This window comes from Podarcis muralis, chromosome 14, assembly GCF_964188315.1.
Source record: "Podarcis muralis chromosome 14, rPodMur119.hap1.1, whole genome shotgun sequence".
Lineage (NCBI taxonomy): Eukaryota > Metazoa > Chordata > Lepidosauria > Squamata > Lacertidae > Podarcis > Podarcis muralis.
The window spans coordinates 22702483-22719700 of NC_135668.1; the positions used below are offsets into that span (position 1 = coordinate 22702483).

Consider the following 17218-nt stretch of genomic DNA (forward strand, 5'->3'; position numbering starts at 1 on the left):
GTGCCCAGGTCCTGCCTGCACCTGGTCGGCCACCACGATGCTGGACTAGGTGGCCCATCGACCTGATGCAACAAGCGCTCCTTATAAATACAGGGTGAGTCTTTAAAAAGAGGTTCCATGGAACATGTGTACTCTGCATCCACGGGGCCTCTTTTAAAGGACTCACCCTGTATTATTTATTATTTATTGAATTTATATACCGCCCTATACCTGGAGGTCTCAGGGCGGTTCACAGAACAAAATCAAAATATAAAACCACAACATATATAATCAAAATAACAACAACCCGCTTTAACGCAGCAGAACTTTTGTTCTTAGGGGCTAGTAACTTGCGCGCGTTCTTACTTGCCAGGCTGGGCCGGGCGAGGCGAGTCGTCATTCAAAAAATCTCGATTTCGAGCCTCCCTCCCTCTTCCTATTTCCCCTTTCCTTCCTCCCCGCCCGGCCTTCCCTCTCCGGGGCCCCCCGGCTTCCCTGCCAGCAGCCTCCCTCCTCCCTCGGCCTGCCAAGTGCGGGAGAGACCCCCTTTTCTCCTCGGAGCCCGCCGCTGGCGAAGAGTGAGCGAGCGAGCGGGAGAGGCCGAGGGTTGCGTCCGGGACGCGCTGCGCTGCGCCCGGGCTCCGTGCGCCCTGAACGGCGGCCGGGCCGTCTGGCTGGCAGGCGGAGAGGTGGCGGCCAGGGGCTGGCTCGCCTCCGCCTCCCCGCTCCGCCCTCTTTTCCCCCCGCCCCGGCGCGCCATGGCGAATTGAGCTGTGTGGGGATGCGCGGGCAGTATCCCCGGGCCGGGCAGGAGCGGTGGCGGCGGCGGCGGCAGGAGGAGCAGCAGCCGCGGAAGAAGCAGCAGCAGCAGCAGGGCCAGGCGGAGCCCGCGGGCGCCCGGCGAGCAGGCGGCGGCCCCGGGCTGCGTCCAGGCGGCGAGCCACGGCAGCACTAGCGGCCGCAAAGGAGGCGGAGGGAGAGGAGGAAGAAGCGGCGGAGGCGGAGGCGTCCGAACAAAGCGCGCTTCCCCGGCACAGCAGCACAGCCGCCGCCGGAGGAGGCGGAGCGGGAGGCTCCCCCATGGCCGCGGCGCTCTCGGAGACGCTGAGCTTCCCTTCGCCGCCGGGGCAGCCCAGCCGGGCCGGCTAGGAGCAGCAGGAGGAGGAGGAGGAGGAGGAAGGGCCGGGGGCGCGGGGCGCTCCTGGGCCGGAGCGAGGAGGTGGGGGTGTCCCAGCTGGAGTTGCGGGAAGGAGGCGGCCAGGAAAGAGAAGGGGCGGCAGAGAGATAAAGAGAGGGCTGCGCTTTTTTGAGGGGGGGGGCGTCCTAAGCAAGAAAGGGGGGGCAAGGCGGCGCTTTTCCTTTTTGCAGGCAGCCGATTAAGCAAGGCGCGGTGGGGGGAGGAAACTCGCTGGAGTTGGGAAGAGTGCTTAGGTCTCCTTTGGGGAGGGGGAGTGGTCAGTTAGGTTGTGGGGCGGCGGAATCCTGCTGAGTTTGTAGGGTTTGGGAAGAAGGGGTACAGAAAAGCTCAGAACTGAGGTAGGTGGCAGAGGACTGGGATATCTGGGGAGGACAGGAAGAGGGAGGCCTCAGAAGGCAGAGAGGGGTGCAGGAAACCCCCCTTTCGGATTCCAGAGCTCAGACCTACCCCCCCTCCACGCACTACTCTTGGGGTGCTTCTTGTTTTGGGGGGAGCTCTAGTGTGTGGCCAAGGGACGGAAAGAGAAGGCGCCCTGTTCTGCAGATCTGAAATTGAGGGGTGTGTGTGTGTCTGTTTTGGGGGGCCCTGGGTGTGCTGAGGCAGGGGGTGGGGAATGGCTGGCAGAAGCCGCCGCTCCTGGCTCAGCGTGTTGCTCGGTCTGGTGCTGGGCTTCATCCTGGCTTCCCGGCTCATCCTCCCTCGAGCCTCGGAGCTGAAGAGAGCAGGGCAGCACCGGCGGAAGGCCAGCCTGGAAGGGTGCCGGACAAAGGCCAGTGGGGGGCTGCTGCACCGAGACTCCCGGGGGGCCCTGCTGTGGCATCAGGACCCTGCCGAGCACCAAGGCGAGATCCTGCCTGCCAAGAACTTCCTCTTCGTGGGGGTCATGACGGCTCAGAAATACCTGCAGAACCGAGCGGTGGCGGCTTACAGGTGAGGACCTCCATTCATTCTTTCCTCCCACCCACCTTCTGAACCGCAGACTTAATTTACCCTCTGTTGTGTGGCTAGGAAGGCTTCTAACACCCATTTGTGGGACAGGACATGGCTCATTGCTGCTGCTGTCTCAGGTTCAGTCTGCCAGGTAGGGCTGGGAGAGGCCTCTACCCTGGAGAGTCACTGAGAGAGTACTGAGCTGGATGGGCCAGTGATCTAAAGCAGCTTCCCATTCCAGTCAACTTTTTATTCAGGACAATGAGGACTAGAACCTTAGATTGTTAGGAAGAACTGTGGCCCAGTGGTAAGGCATGCAGAAGGTCTGGGGTTCAGTCCCCAGAACGTCTAGGTAGGACTGGCAGAGGCCCCAGTTTGAAATCGTGAAGAGCCACTGCCAGTCCCGGTAGACAGCCCCATGCTAAATGAACCCAGTGGTCTGACTCATGAGGCAGCTCCCTGTCTCCCTAGCTTTTACCTTGCAATTAACTGCTATCCTGCATCTCTCTTCCGTGCCCAGCGATGCATGTGGCAAGGCCTGTCTCACTGACACCCCATCACCTTCCTCCCACTCTGCACAACCGCATGGTGCATGTTAAACGGGTCTCTCTTTCCACTGCGCATGGGAGATGGGGAGAGAACCCTCTCACCTGTCCTCCCCTCCCAGGAATTCATTCCCAGGGTTTTCTTTTGCCTGTTCCTTGCTCTTCAGGGATGTGAGAGCCACTCCTCTCTGGCGGCCCTCTCTCGCAAGAGAACAATCCCTGGCATAGGGAATGCGGCTTGTAAGTTCTGCCAGTTAGCTTCCTTGGCATGATAATTCTGTATGTGAAAATACATGACACACCCTCCCTTGGTTTTGGTGGAGGTGGTTTGGAGATCTCTGGAGCGGAGGGGAGAGAGACTGAGACCAGCTTGCTTCCTTTGTATATGTGCTGCTAGCTTCCCATCTGTTAAGAAGATAAAGGCTTGCATTAGAGAGGAAGGGAATCTTGTTTTATTTCCCCTCCTCCCTCCCCATAAGCATCTCAAACCTGCTTCATAATTCCAGGAGGGGGGGGGTGTCTTGCTGAATACCTGCTGGCTTCTCTTAAGCACTGACAGATGGGCACTGGGATTGACCAGGGAGGCCTTGCCTGTGTCCTGATGGGCAGCCAATCTTTATAACAGCTTTGTGTGCCTGCTGTTGTGATCAAAATCCCCCAAGAGGGCATCTCATCTCTATCTCATTTCTAAAGCTTCCTGCTCGGTGACTTGAAGAAGGATCCTGCTGGACAGTAACGGGGGTTTATCCTATAAGACAGGTGGGGTGAAATATTTGCCCTGCATCTGTTTAAGGAATGAAACCAAAACAGCTTAATTTGACCAAACGATTGAAACCCGAGTTTTGACTCTGCTCTTCCCCCATGGCTGCAGGCAGTGATGCTTCTGAATGGCAGTTCAGCAGGGTGGTGGGGTCAGTTCTCTTGCCCTTTGGCCCTGCTTGTGGGTTTCCCATTGGGGCATCTGGTTGGCCACTGTGAGAAGAGGATACTGGACTCAATGATCCACTGGCCTGATCCAGCAGGCTCTTATGTCCTTAGTTGCTAACACGCAGCCACATGCAAATAATTTCAGATATAGACCACCCAGAGTCTTTAGGCCAAGCACTTTCTGGCCCGTATGAATTCATGTTTTGATGTTCTTTGAATGAACACAGGCAGCTGCCTTACACAGAGTCAGCTACGCTGGCTAGCTCAGTGTTGCCGGCATTGGCAGGCAGCCGCTCTGCAGGGTTTCTTCAGGACATGGTGGGGATTGAACCACGGACCTTCTGCATCAAAAGCAGATGCTCTACCACTGGGCCTCCTTGCAGTTTCTTGTTTCTTCGGTCTGAGACTCTTCCTCTGCTTGTTACAGACACCGCAAGAATTACTAAATCAAGCTGCTTAGGTAGGAAGTGATGCAATTGGGTAGACACAGAACAGCCTATTGCCGATGGTGGACTTCCCAGCTTAATGGCTCCTCTGCAAGGGGAAAAGAAAAGGAATGGCCATCCTGCAGGTTGCATATCCCCTTCTCTATAATGCAAGTGGGCAGTCTGTGGCCCTACAGATTAAGACTCCAGCTCATCACCCCAGCCAACATGGACCATGAAGAAGAGGCCAGTGGCCTGTCTGGTCCAGCATCCTGTTCTCACAGTGACCAGTCAAATGCTTGGGAGAGCACATTAGCACTCTCTCTTCCTGTGGTTTCCAGCAAGTGGCATTCACAAGCACTGCAGCCTCCACCTGCCGAGGCAAAGCATAGCCATCATGTCTAGTAGCCGTTGCTAGTCTTGTTCTATCACTAATCCTTTTTAAGCCGTCCAAGTTGGAAGGTATCGCTGCCGTCTGCGAAAGTGAGTTCCATAGTTTAGCCATGCATTGGGTGATGGGAGATGTGGTCCGATGGCATCTGGACGGTCACAGGTTCCCCACCTCTGCTCTGCAAACTACAAACGTATTCGTGACCTTTTGCTTGGAAGGGGCAAATCCAGTTTCCCGGGTGCGTGTAAATAGCCATTTGCTTTGTTTTACATTAGCCAAAGGACTATTAGATTTGATCAAGTGTGTGGCAGGAACACGGGGGGAAAGAGTTCAAGTCCTTTCTTCAACCCCTAAAGCAGACAAGCTGGCCTGACTTCAATTCTTTCAACAGTGTTCTGAGAGCCAGGTAATAAATGTCTGCCTTTATGAAAGGCGTGAAGGGCATATAGGCATCATATCCACTTGAGGTGCATGTTATCAGATGTTAGGCCATTCAATGTTAGTGGTGGGCAAGTTTAGCCCTCAAACTGAATCAATGCTTGCAAATGTAATGCCTTTTGGATTTGGGAATGCAATGCTTCCGGGGAAGGTCTGCAGCTCAGTTGTAGACATCTGCTTTGCATGCAGAAGGTCCAAGGTTCAATCTTTAGCATCTCCTGGTAGGGCTGGGAAACACTTCCTGCTTGGAACCCTGGAGAGAGATTGCCAGAAAGTGTAGACAGTACTGAGCTGGATGGACCAATGGTCTGACTCCGTACAAGTCAGCTCCCAATGTTCCGGTGCTTCTCCATATGATAGTAGAGAAAGGGGGCAGTCAGGGATCTTGGGGGGTATAAAGGTAAAGGGACCCCTGACCATTAGGTCCAGTCATGACCGACTCTGGGGTTGCGGCGCTCATCTCACTTTATTGGCCGAGGGAGCCGGTGTACAGCTTCCGGGTCATGTGGCCAGCATGACTAAGCCGCTTTTGGAGAACCAGAGCAGCGCACGGAAATGCCGTTTACCTTCCCACCAGAGTGGTACCTATTTATCTACTTGCACTTTGATGTGCTTTTGAACTGCTAGGTTGGCAAGAGCAGGGACTGAGCAATGGGAGCTCACCCCGTCGTGGGGATTCAAACCGCCAACCTTCTGATCGGCAAGTCCTAGGCTCTGTGGTTTAACCCACAGCGCCACCCGCGTCCGCTTGGGGGGGATTGACAATATCCCCTTGAGGGGGATAGACAATAGCTAAATCTCTTCCCTGCACCTTGGGACCCAAAAGCATTAAGAACCAAGCCTGCCCTGGCTGAGTGTATAGTCAAGCTTTTTATACCCACCGCCCACTAATGCATCTTTCTTGATGGTAAAATTTCCTTACCTCCCACCAGTGCTTGATGGAAGGAGGATTCCGCTTGTGCCGTAGAACTCCCTACCGCCCACCTAGAATCCTGAAACGCCCACTAGTGTGCGGGAGGGACCAGGTTGACAACCCCTGGTATAGTGGGACGTTAGGAGAAAGTGACAGGATATTGCAGGCTCTTTAGGTGGATTTCTTTTCACAACAGGGGGGCTGACCTTCTGCACTCAGCTATACTTAGGCTGCATCCATTGCACACATTTAAAACCCTTGTTATACTGCTTTAACAGTCAGGGCTTCCTCCAATGCATTCTGGGAACCACAGTTTGCTAAGGGGGCTAAGAGTTCTTAGGAGGCCCTTATTCCCTTCACAGAGTTGCATTTCCCAGTAAATTAACAACCAAATCCCTCTTCCCAGGGAACTCTGGAAATTGTAGGGGAGTTCTTGGAGGGGAATAGAGTTCAGCACCTTTAAGAAACTGCAGCTCCTAGAATTATTTGGGGGAAGACATGACTGCTAAAGTGGTACTAGAGTACTTTAAATGCATGGTGTATTATTCAGCAAAACTGGTGCCTGCAATCCACCTGAGAGCCGTGATTTAAGAGGGTTCCTTCGTTCGTGGCTCATCTTTTTTCCTCCGAATCATTTAGGTGGCATCGATTAAGCACCCTTGTTCTCAGCGAGGCTGTAAGAAGCTAATGTTCATGTACTGAATTATAACTTTTGGCAAGGATTCTGGCACAAACGAGCCCGTAATTGAAACCAGCTCATTTTCTTTCCCCCCCGCTTCTAACGGAGTGGAAGCTTTTAAAAATGTAATTGATTGATTGGGAAATTATTTTATCCCACCCACCCCCCGCCCCGACCCCTTTACCATATACAGAAAGTTCAACTTCCAGGGAGCCAATAGTTTAGCTGATGGTGGTGGGGTTTTCTTATGGGCCTATGTGAAGATTGCGAGGGGAAGTGATTTTGTTAACTAACGCACAGACATATACACACCACCAGAGTGTTGACCGTACAATACACAGAGATCCAAAGCAATTCCTTGGCTCAGTCATTTTTCAATAAGGTGGTACCTCAGGTTAAGAACTTAATTCGTTCTGGAGGTCTGTTCTTAACCTGAAACTGTTCTTAACCTGAAGCACCACTTTAGCTAATGGGGCCTTCTGCTGCCGCCGTGCCGCCAGAGCACGATTTCTGTTCTCATCCTGAAGCAAAGTTCTTAACCCGAGGTACTATTTCTGGGTTAGTGGAGTCTGTAACCCGAAGCATCTGTAACCTGAAGTGTTTGTAACCCGAGGTACCACTGTATTGTAGCCAGAGATCTTTTTCAATGTTGCTACCTGGGTTATTTTAACTGGACATATCAGGACGCCGAGCATGGGACCATCTCCTTTTAAATGCGTGTTTCCTTCCCCTGAAACATAGCCCTTTGTAGGCTACATAAGAAAAAGACCTTGGGGGATCAGATCAATGGCCTATTTAGTCCAGCATCCTGTTCACGCAGTGGCCAACCAGATGCCTGTGAGACACTGTCAAGTAGGATCTGAGCACATGGGCATTTTCACCTCCTGTCGCTTCCAGCAACTGAAGCATTGCTGCCTCCAACCATGGAGGCAGGACATAGGCATCATGGCTAGTAGCCATTGAGTCATAGCCATGTTGTCCTGGGTAATTCACCAGGCTTTTAAAACTCCAGCCTATTATCCCTTTTTCGAGGACCCCCCCCCCATGCGCAAAACTCACATAGGTGACACCAAGTGTTGCACGTAACGAAAACTATCCTTTTTGATAACTTAACTCTCTTGATTTCCTGGAATCATAGAATTGTAAGAACTGGAAGGTACCCAGAGATACCTTCATCTAGTCCAACCCCCTGCAATGCAATAATTCAGAGGAGGCTTCACTGGTTTGCTTATACTGGTATATAGGTAGCCTTAACTTGGTTGCTTTGTTCAGGTATGCACGCATGCGTGCAACTCGTAAGCTTTGCAGAGTTCTGTAGCAAAAGCAAGTTGCAGCCACTTCCTTGGCCTCACAGAGCTTGCAGTGGTGAAATTGTCAATGGGGAGCCCAATAGAAGAGATGGAAGTGGAGAGGCAGGTGAGAGCGCCGACACGAATGTTTGCCAAGGTTACTCTTTGCAATTAAGCATAACGTGTGTGTTGGTTGTGTGTGCAGCAAAGATGAGTTTTTGAGGAACATTTTGAGGAAGAGAGGTGGTTTCGCATGCACTTTCAGAAACAACAAGAGTTCGAGGCGTAAGGGCAGTAAGTGGGAATGGGAAGAGTATTTCAGGATGTAGGGGTGTGTTTGGCCAGCTCAGGATGGTGGAGTCAGAGGAGCAAAGAGCGGGGAAATAAGTACCCATATACAGGCTGGAGAAATGCTGCAGAGGCCTCTAAACAACTTGTGACCAGGATAGCTTAAGGACCGCCTGAGCCCTTACTGTACATCCCAGCCCCATCACCGTGATCATCCAGAGGAGAGCTGTTTGTTGTCCCCTGAGTTGCAGAGTCCCGACTGGCATTAATTGTAAGCTGGGCATTTAGTGTCTTTGGTCCTCTGCTGTGCGACACTTTTCCAACAGAGATGCAGCAGAGGCAGCCTTGCTTTTTATTTCCAAGTTCCTCTTGAATACTTTTTTTTATGCCAACAGGCCTATTAAATTTTTTCTTGAGTAGCCAGTCATTTTAACAACTCTCTTGTATTGCTTTTAATGTTTTTTTTCAAATGCTGCTGTCCACTATCTCTCATCTTTTATGAAAAGGTGATATATAAATGCTGTCTGTCTGTCTGTCTATCTACCGTATTTTTCGCTCTATAACACGCACCAGACCATAACACGCAAGTAGTTTTTAGAGGAGGAAAACAAAAACAAACATATTCTAAACGAAACAGTGGATGTATGATTTTTGTGGTTCATGCTGTGGCCACAGACATGTGATCTGACAGTGAGTTTGGAGTAGCCCAATGCAAAAATCCTGAGGATCCATGTGGATCCATGCTTTGTAACCGCGTTTTAAGTGGGGAGGGAAGGAAAAGCACTCAAGGGACAAGGAGCACGCATGGGGTGTGTGGAGAAGGATGCTGCTAATAATGCTATTTAGCGAGCTGAGTGGGGAGGAGAGAGGGACAGAGAGCCTGCTTGCTTTAAAGGAGCCAACCGGACAGGAGCCACTTACACTCGTGTAAGCGGCTCCTCTCCTCTCCCGTTTTGCTCCTTTAAAGCAAGCAGGCTCTCTGTCCCTCTCTCCTCCCCACTCAGCGGCTCTTCTCCCGCTTTGCTGTTTCAAAGCGAGCCATGGAGGAGGGAAGGAAGGGGAACCATGGATCCTCTGCTCACAACTGCAGCAGATCCCCCCCCCCCCGCCACCCCTAGGCATTCGATCCATAACACGCACAGACATTTCCCCTTACTTTCTAGGAGGAAAAAAAGTGAGTGTTATGGTGCAAAAAATATGGTATCTATCTATCTATCTATCTATCTATCTATCTAATAGTAAAGCTAAAGACGAGGAGATTAAAATTAGATCCAGAAGGCAATGGGAAGCCAGTGTAAGGGTTTTAACAGCAGGAGGAGTGCATATATAGTCTGAAGCTACACATGCTGCGGAATGAGGTGGTAGAGTCCTCTCAAGGTAGTAGAATGGACTGTACCACTTCAAACTGCTGGCGTCGGGGTGCAGTGTTTGAATACTCCCTCATGTAAGAAGCAGCCCTTCTTACATGACGGAAAACTAGCCCAGCAGGGAGTAGGCTGGGCTAGAACCTTAGGGTGCTAGGTTTCTTGTAGACAATTCCTCGCTGCTCCCCACACTGGGAGTGTACAAACTCTTTCTTCTACTGCAGACTCTTGTGATACAATTCCACCACTAATTTCTGCTACTTTGTAGGCCAGGCCTGAGTGAGACACTTAAAGCAGCAGCTGGGAGAAGGGCCATAGCTCAATGGTGGAATATTTGCCTTTTCTGTAGAAGGTTCCTGGTCCAATTCCTGGCATCTCCTGGTAGGGCTGGTAATGTCCTCTGTCTGAAACAGTGGAAAGCCGCTGCCAGTCAGTGTCAACAAAACTGAGTTAGGTGGATCAGTTGCTTGACTTCATATTAGGCAGCCTACCTATGTTGACTGGCTCAGTTTGCTTTTTTAGTTACAGTATCGATCACCAGATTTTCAATGTCTGTTCCACTGAGATGCTAGTGTCTTAGAGGTGTTTAGTACAGTAGTACCTTAGGTTACATACACTTCAGGTTACATACGCTTCAGGTTACAGATTCTGCTAACCCAGAAATAGTGCTTCAGGTTAAGAACTTTGCTTCAGGATGAGAACAGAAATTGTGCTCCGGCGGCGTGGCAGCAGCAGGAGGCCCCATTAGCTAAAGTGGTGCTTCAGGTTAAGAACAGTTTCAGATTAAGTACGGACCACTGGAACAAATTAAGTACTTAATCTGAGGTACCACTGTATCTCAGCTGTAAATGTCCACCCTCCATAAATCTTGTTTGTGTGATCAACATTCTGCAAAAAACAACAATTCCGGCGCTTCCTTTCCAACACATGGTTCTTTATGTATTTTCTTTTAAAAATTTGCCAATGTTAAATTAAAACCCCACACCAAATTGATTGGGAGATGGTAAATAGGATGGTAAGTAGAACCATGCAGGATCAATCCAATCGTCCATCTAATTCAGCATCCTTTTCTCACAGTGGCCAACCAGGTGCCTATGGAAAGTCCACAAGGAGGGTAAAAGCACAATCAGTCTTCTCTCCCGTCCATGTTCTCCAGCATCTGGTATTCAGAGGCAGTGCTGAGCTAGATGGACCAGTGACCAAACTAAGCATAAGGCAGTTTCCAGTGTCCTAAATTAGACTTCCCCGTGGTAGTGGCTGTAGTACAGTCCAAAGGCCCGTCCGGTATGGTAACCTGCCTTCACAGTGGCCAACCAGGTGTCTTTGGGAAGCCTGGAGGCAGGACTAAGATTATTGTTGATGAACTGGAAACTTAAGAAGATGCTTCACTCTAAAACCATAAAAAACAGTGACAACTCTTAAAATTATTGAAATTACAATACAGCTTCACTACTGAGGAACCTCTACATGTCTTGACATTGAACTGCACATCACAGAGGGATTTGGGTCACACAAAGTGCTGGCTGGGTCCGTTGGTCTGAGGGAAGCTGTAGTCCCATGGATACCAAGCTGCTGAAGGCTGAGATAATATATCTATTTGGTGTAGTTCAAATGCCCGCAAAACACTTTAAAGAATATTGGCAACGTTCCTCTTTGCCTGATGAGTGTCTGTCAGGCATCCTACAGGCTTATTTTATTGTGCACAGTATCCAGGTGAATATTTATTTCATCCACTGTGGAACCCAAGGTGGCAGTTTCCTTCCCCTGTTTTGTTTTATTTATTTTGTTTTTATTTATTTACAAGGTTACTCTAAACTACCTCTAAAGAGCTCATTGTCATGCACATTCTTCCCACTCCCTTGTCATCTGAAAGATACTCTGAGTCGAGAGTGGATTTCATGCTCTTTATTCAGCTCATAGTGGTGAGGAGGAATGGAAGTTCCCCCAGAATGTCTGCTTTATATACATTATTTACACAATGGGCCCCACGTGATTGGCTAATTCCGGGATTCTGCTGTAGGCCAATCAGGTTGTGGATTCACTTCCACCTGGAGCTGGATTGGGTGGCTCCTGTGGACCAATCAGACTGCTGCATTCTGAATTCTATTGTTCTAGGACCAATCAAACTGCTGCATTTTGGATTCTATTCAACTCAGTACATAACATCATCCCAACAGCCCTGTGCGGTAGATTAGGCTGAGAGTTCTTGTCAGTCCCTTGGGATTTGAACCCAGGTCTCCCAATGCAGTACTCCGAACACTGCACCTATCCAGGTTATTCTGACCTGAGGTGCCCACTTGAGAAGAGTAACTCAAAGGAATTCCTTTGCAGATTAGCGTCTGTGGAACTGATTCCTTGAAGGCAGATGCTTAGAAAAACCACTGCCTTAGGTGTAACTCGTCTTTTGTACAAATGAAACTGCCTGCCTGTATTTTCTGGCAGTCATGACTGGGAGCAGTTAATCTTTCATGGTGCAGGGAAGCAAGTAAGGGAATTAATTGGCTTTTGTAAAGGGAAGTCATTAAACAGGAGTAGCTGGGAGAACCTAATCTTGCCACTTTATCAGATGAATCTGCCTGGAGTGGAGTGGGGGTGGGGGGGTGGGGGAGGGGGAGTGCTTTTTATTAATCAGGGGTTCCTTCATAATGAAAGCAAGAACAGGGGTTTTTTTGGGGGGTTTTTTTACACACACAAAATCCCACATACCAAATGCTTAACTTTGTGGCCTCTGAACGACTGCAGATCCCTACAGTTTCTGCCTTGAGTTTCTGTATTCCTGTGACACTCAGAGAAGGGAAGAAACCCAAAATTAATGTTTGTTTATCTCTTTCTGGCTTTGGTGGTTGTGGGGAAGAAGCTGCTTCGGGTTGACTTTTGTTTAATTTTAGGGAGGAGAAACTTTTGTTTCCTTGATACGATCTCTAAAGAATGAATCAAATATGTTCTGTGTTTGGCTGTTTTGAAGCTACTTGCTCACAGTAAGCCATAGTTGTGTCGGTCTGGGCTTAAAAAAAATGAATTGGTAAGGTGAGAGAAAAGGGTAAGGGGCAGAGAAGAGTGGCCTCTCCCCCTCCCCCCAAAATGCAATTGGGAGGAGCATAAGAAGAGCATTGTGGCCCATCTAGTCCAGCATCCTGTTCTCACAGTGGCCACCCAGATGCCGCAATAGGAATTCCGCAAGGAGGACTTGAACACAAGACCACTCTCTCCTCTTGCGGTTTCCAGCAACTGGTTTTCAGAAGCACACAGGCTCCTGGCCATGAAGGCAGAGTAGACATGGCAAGCAGCCCAAAAGAAAAGACCCTTTTTACAAACGGCCTGTCGCGTCATTTAAAAAAGAGGAAACGCATCACCGAGAAAGAAGACAAAAGCGGGCCCAGATTTGCATCTGCTAACTTATGTGTGTCGATACACTTTTAGAAATAATTACTGTAATTGAAACAGTAGGAAGGGACTGTGATCAGGTGATCCGAGTGCCTGCTCAGTCTTAGCTGCTAACTGTTGATGAGCAACTTCAAGACTACTCTTGTTCTCCTTTCTTGGCGGTGCCAAATGTCCAAATCTAACCTCTGTTCTTTTTTTATTAATTTGACTGCCTGCTTTTACTGTAATGGTGCTCCAGGTGAAGCAAACACCTCCATGAGTTTCTGTATTCGCAGAAGGGCTGGCTCATCTCTGCTCACAGAAGTAGGATCTCAATAGATCCCCTATCTTAAATTGTGCCTTCTTATTTTCTAATTGGCTTGCCAGATACTTTGCATGTGCCTGGACAGCAAAAGTGTTTAATAGCCTAAATTACACTTAACATATATTCGTTTTAATGGACATTTTATTTATTTTCTGTCAGATTTCATTTTGTTGTTATCCAGTCCATATCTGTAGGACAGGCTAGGTTGATAGAATTCTGATAAATTAATCCACTGTGTTGACTTTAATATGTATTGGGCATATCAACAGCAATTTTTCTGCTCCTCCTGACTTTATTATGCTGGAAAAAACCCCCAAACCACTTTCATCTGTTTCCAAATAGGCTGGTAGTTTAAGTATATGTAAATTACTTTAAAATGTGTGAGTATTTTAAATTCTAATGCCACATAAAATAGTCAGCCTTTCCTTCCTTTTCTTAGTCATGTGTGAACAGATCAGTTGATTGTCTAAAACTATTGGTGAGCCTCCAGTATAAAATACGAAGAACACATTTAAAGAGTGCTTTATTTTTGCACCTCTTGAGTGTTTTCAGGTCAGATTCTGAACACCGATAATGTCTGGAACAAAGCTGTCTAACATAACAAAAAATGTTCTACCTTTGTGCAGGGAAGGAAGAAAAGGTGACAGCTATAAAACTATCTGGTTACTGAGCAGAGACTTTCCCCCCTCATCTCTTCCTGCCAAAAGCACACTTCTTGTAGGTAGAAATTATAGGTGGAAATTTGAGAAGAGAACATTGGGTAGTCTAGACTTCATGGTCTTTGAAAGCCTGGAGCAGACACTGAATGTGTATGTTGGCCATAATTGTCCCTTGGGTGGCTCTTGTTTTTTGGGTCTGACTTGAGAGAGAACTGCAACAGAAACCTTGCATTACAGTGGCGACGGCAGTCTATGTTAAGTCACATTCTTCACACCATACATTTTAAGCACCATGATGTCGCTTTCAACAGTCATGGCTTCTCCTAAAAAAAATCCTGAGAGTTGCAGTTTGTAAGGGTGCTGAGAGGGCACAGCTACTCCCTTGCCCGAAGTACAATTCCCAGAGTTTCCTGGGAAGAGGGATTGATTGTTAAACTGCTTTGGGAACAATGTATGGTTTTGAGTGTGGCCTTGCTGTCCAGATTAGCTTGGTTCTGCCATAATGCACTGTTGAGGGATTTTGAACAGATTTGCAGTGTGCCCAATCATTGCTGCTTGTGACTGTTAAAATGATAGAATCTCACACTGAAATGCATACCTGGTGGATTCAGACAAACACTAAGACAGTCTCTCCCGACTTAGTGCTCACCAGATGTTTTGGCACCACAACTCTTTATCAGTCTCACCTGCCACGATTCACAAGCCTCTTAGAATGTCAACACACACGTAGATGAGGATGTTCTCCTAGACATTATGTGCTTGAACCTCCATAAAGCATTCAACAAACTCCCTTGCAAAAGGTCCTTGACCTTACATTCATGGGCTGAGCGTACACTGTCAGGAAGGGGCTTCAGGTTTGATCCCCAGCATTATCAGGTAGGGGTGGGAATGTCCAAGGACTATGGCTCTGACTCTGTATAAGGCAGCTTCCTATGTTCATTCAAAGAATAACAAAATGTGAATTCATATAGGCCAGAAAGTGCTTGGTCTAAAGACTCTGGATTGTATATACTGTATTTTTTGCTCTATAAGACTCACTTTTCTCCTCCTAAAAAGTAAGGGGAAATGTGTGTGCATCTTATGGAGCGAATGAAGGCTGCACAGCTATCCCAGAAGCCAGAACAACAAGAGGGATTGCTGCTTTCACTGCGCAGCGATCCCTCTTGCTGTTCTGGCTTCTGAGATTCAGAATATTTTGTTTGTTTGTTTTCCTCCTCCAAAAACTAGGTGCGTCTTGTGGTCTGGTGTGTCTTATAGGGTGAAAAATATGGTACCTGAAATTATCACCTTATGGTCATGGGTGCGTGTTTAAACGCCTAGGTTTCAGTCCTTTGGTCAAAAGAAGTGATGTGGGTTAATTTCTTAGACGGCTGCAGGACAAGTACTTCACCCCATCTGTCTTATCAGACAAACCCTCTTACTGTTCAGCAGGATCCGTCCTCAGGTCAGCAGGTAGGAAGCTTTAGAAATGAGATATAGATGAGATGCCCTCTTTTGCGATTTTGGTCACAATAAGCACAGCTCTACAGCCAGGGCAGAGGGCTCTTATCAATACAGTGAGTTAGACCCATTGGTCTAGCTAGCTCAGCATTGGCTACACTGACTGGCAGCAGCTCTCCAGGGGTTCAGATGGAGTTCGCCCCCAGCCCTACCTGGAGATGTCAGGAATCGAATGTGGGACCTTCTGCCTGCAAAGCAAATGCTCATCCACTGAGCTGGGGCCATTAAAGATCGTGTGCCAATCAAAACACAGGTGAGGCCTCTTTGGTCATTACCAGACCCCACCTGTCCAGTACTTAGAACAGCAGAGCATCTGCTTTCTCCCCAAGATCTTCAGGTAGGACTGGGAATATCCCCTGCCTGAACCCTTGCAGAGCAGCAACCTGTCAGTCTGTGTAATGCTAAGCTAGATGGATCAATGGTTTGACTCAGTAGAAGGCAGCTTCCTATGTTCCTATAGTCTCCACGAATATGCACAAACAGAGCGGTTTTGCATAACTGGTTTTTGGTCTTCTACTCTGCAGAACGTGGTCCAGCACCATCCCTGGCAAGGTTGAGTTCTTCTCCAGCGAGGGCTCAGACACCTCTCTCCCCATCCCCATCGTGCCACTGCCTGGTGTGGATGACTCTTACCCGCCCCAGAAGAAATCGTTCATGATGCTCAAGTACATGCATGACCACTACTTGGACCAGTACGAATGGTTCATGCGGGCAGACGACGATGTTTACGTCAAGGGGGACAAGCTGGAGAACTTCCTTCGGAGCTTGAACAGCAGCGAGCCCCTCTTCCTTGGGCAGACGGGTCTGGGCACCACGGAAGAAATGGGGAAGCTGGCCTTGGAGCCCGGGGAGAACTTCTGCATGGGGGGCCCAGGCGTCATCATGAGCCGGGAAGTCCTGCGGAGGATGGTCCCTCACATCGGGGAGTGCCTTCGAGAGATGTACACGACCCACGAGGATGTGGAGATTGGGAGATGCGTGCGGAGATTTGCAGGAGTGCAGTGCGTCTGGTCTTACGAGGTATGTAGCTGGTATGGTCCGGGGTAACGGTGTGTGGGAGGAGGGGAGTGTTGAAGACTTCTTGCTGTTTCTGCAGCAGGGTCCCTGTCTCCAGTATCCCAGAGTCTCTCAATCAGCATGGAAGGTGGGAGCATTTTGGCCACTGTGCGCTCCAAAGCTAAGCATTTAGGAGCACTGAAAACACAAGTTTAAAGAGAATGGTTTGCAAGTTCCATTGCACACCATTCTCTTGAAACTTGTGCTTTCAGTGCTCCTGAAACTTGTGCTTTCAGTGCTTACATATAATGGGACTTCATGGAAAACACAACTTAAGTCGCTCAGAAAGAAGACATTGGAACACTCCAAATTATTTGTCCATGGAGATCAGCATTGATGATTCTAGTGCTTCCTATTTATTTATTTATTTATTTATTTATTTATTTATTTATTCAATTCAATTCTAAGGTGGTTGTATAATCTTAGAAGGGGTGTTGCTGTAGCCATTATGAAGGGACCCTGAAATTCTGAATCTACCACTACACTAGTGCTGGTGGGGAGAGCTTTAAATGTTTTTTAATACTTCTTTTTTAGCTCATATTAATGAAGAACTGTTGTGCTTTGAGAAAAATGCAAATTTAGGTGACATATCTGTCTGGAAATCTCTCTTGCTGTGTGTGTGTTCTCCCCCCTCCCCTGAGCAACCCACAGCATATGGACTGAAAACTAGTATTCCTCAAATTGTGTGCAATCGTTGGAGGCCTTCCAGGAAATCTGCTTTCAGATCTAATGGTTTTGATTTTGAGGAATTTCGGTTAAATTTTAATCTAGGCAAATATTCATCTCTGCATTGTGTGGCGGGGTGGGATGGGGGGCGGATGAGAAAATTTTGGCGTTCAGTACCCTTTGTTACATTTTGATTATGTTTGGTTTATGTTTGGTTCATTGCAGTTCAGTAAGTCCCTAGCTTGCCTTAAGCTCTTTAGCACTGAGGCAAAGCCCAGAGGAT

General features: G+C 48.5%; 1 protein-coding gene across 1 annotated transcript in view; it reads left to right on the plus strand.

The window, feature by feature from the left end:
• The first annotated feature begins 1311 nt into the window (after positions 1–1311).
• Positions 1312–17218, plus strand: part of CHSY1 (chondroitin sulfate synthase 1) — a 97548-nt gene continuing 81641 nt past the window's right edge. The window contains exons 1-2 of the mRNA XM_028705343.2: positions 1312–2107; positions 15738–16233. Of these exons, the coding sequence (XP_028561176.2) occupies positions 1791–2107; positions 15738–16233 (813 nt within the window). The 5' untranslated portion in view covers positions 1312–1790. The remainder of the gene's footprint in view (positions 2108–15737; positions 16234–17218) is intronic.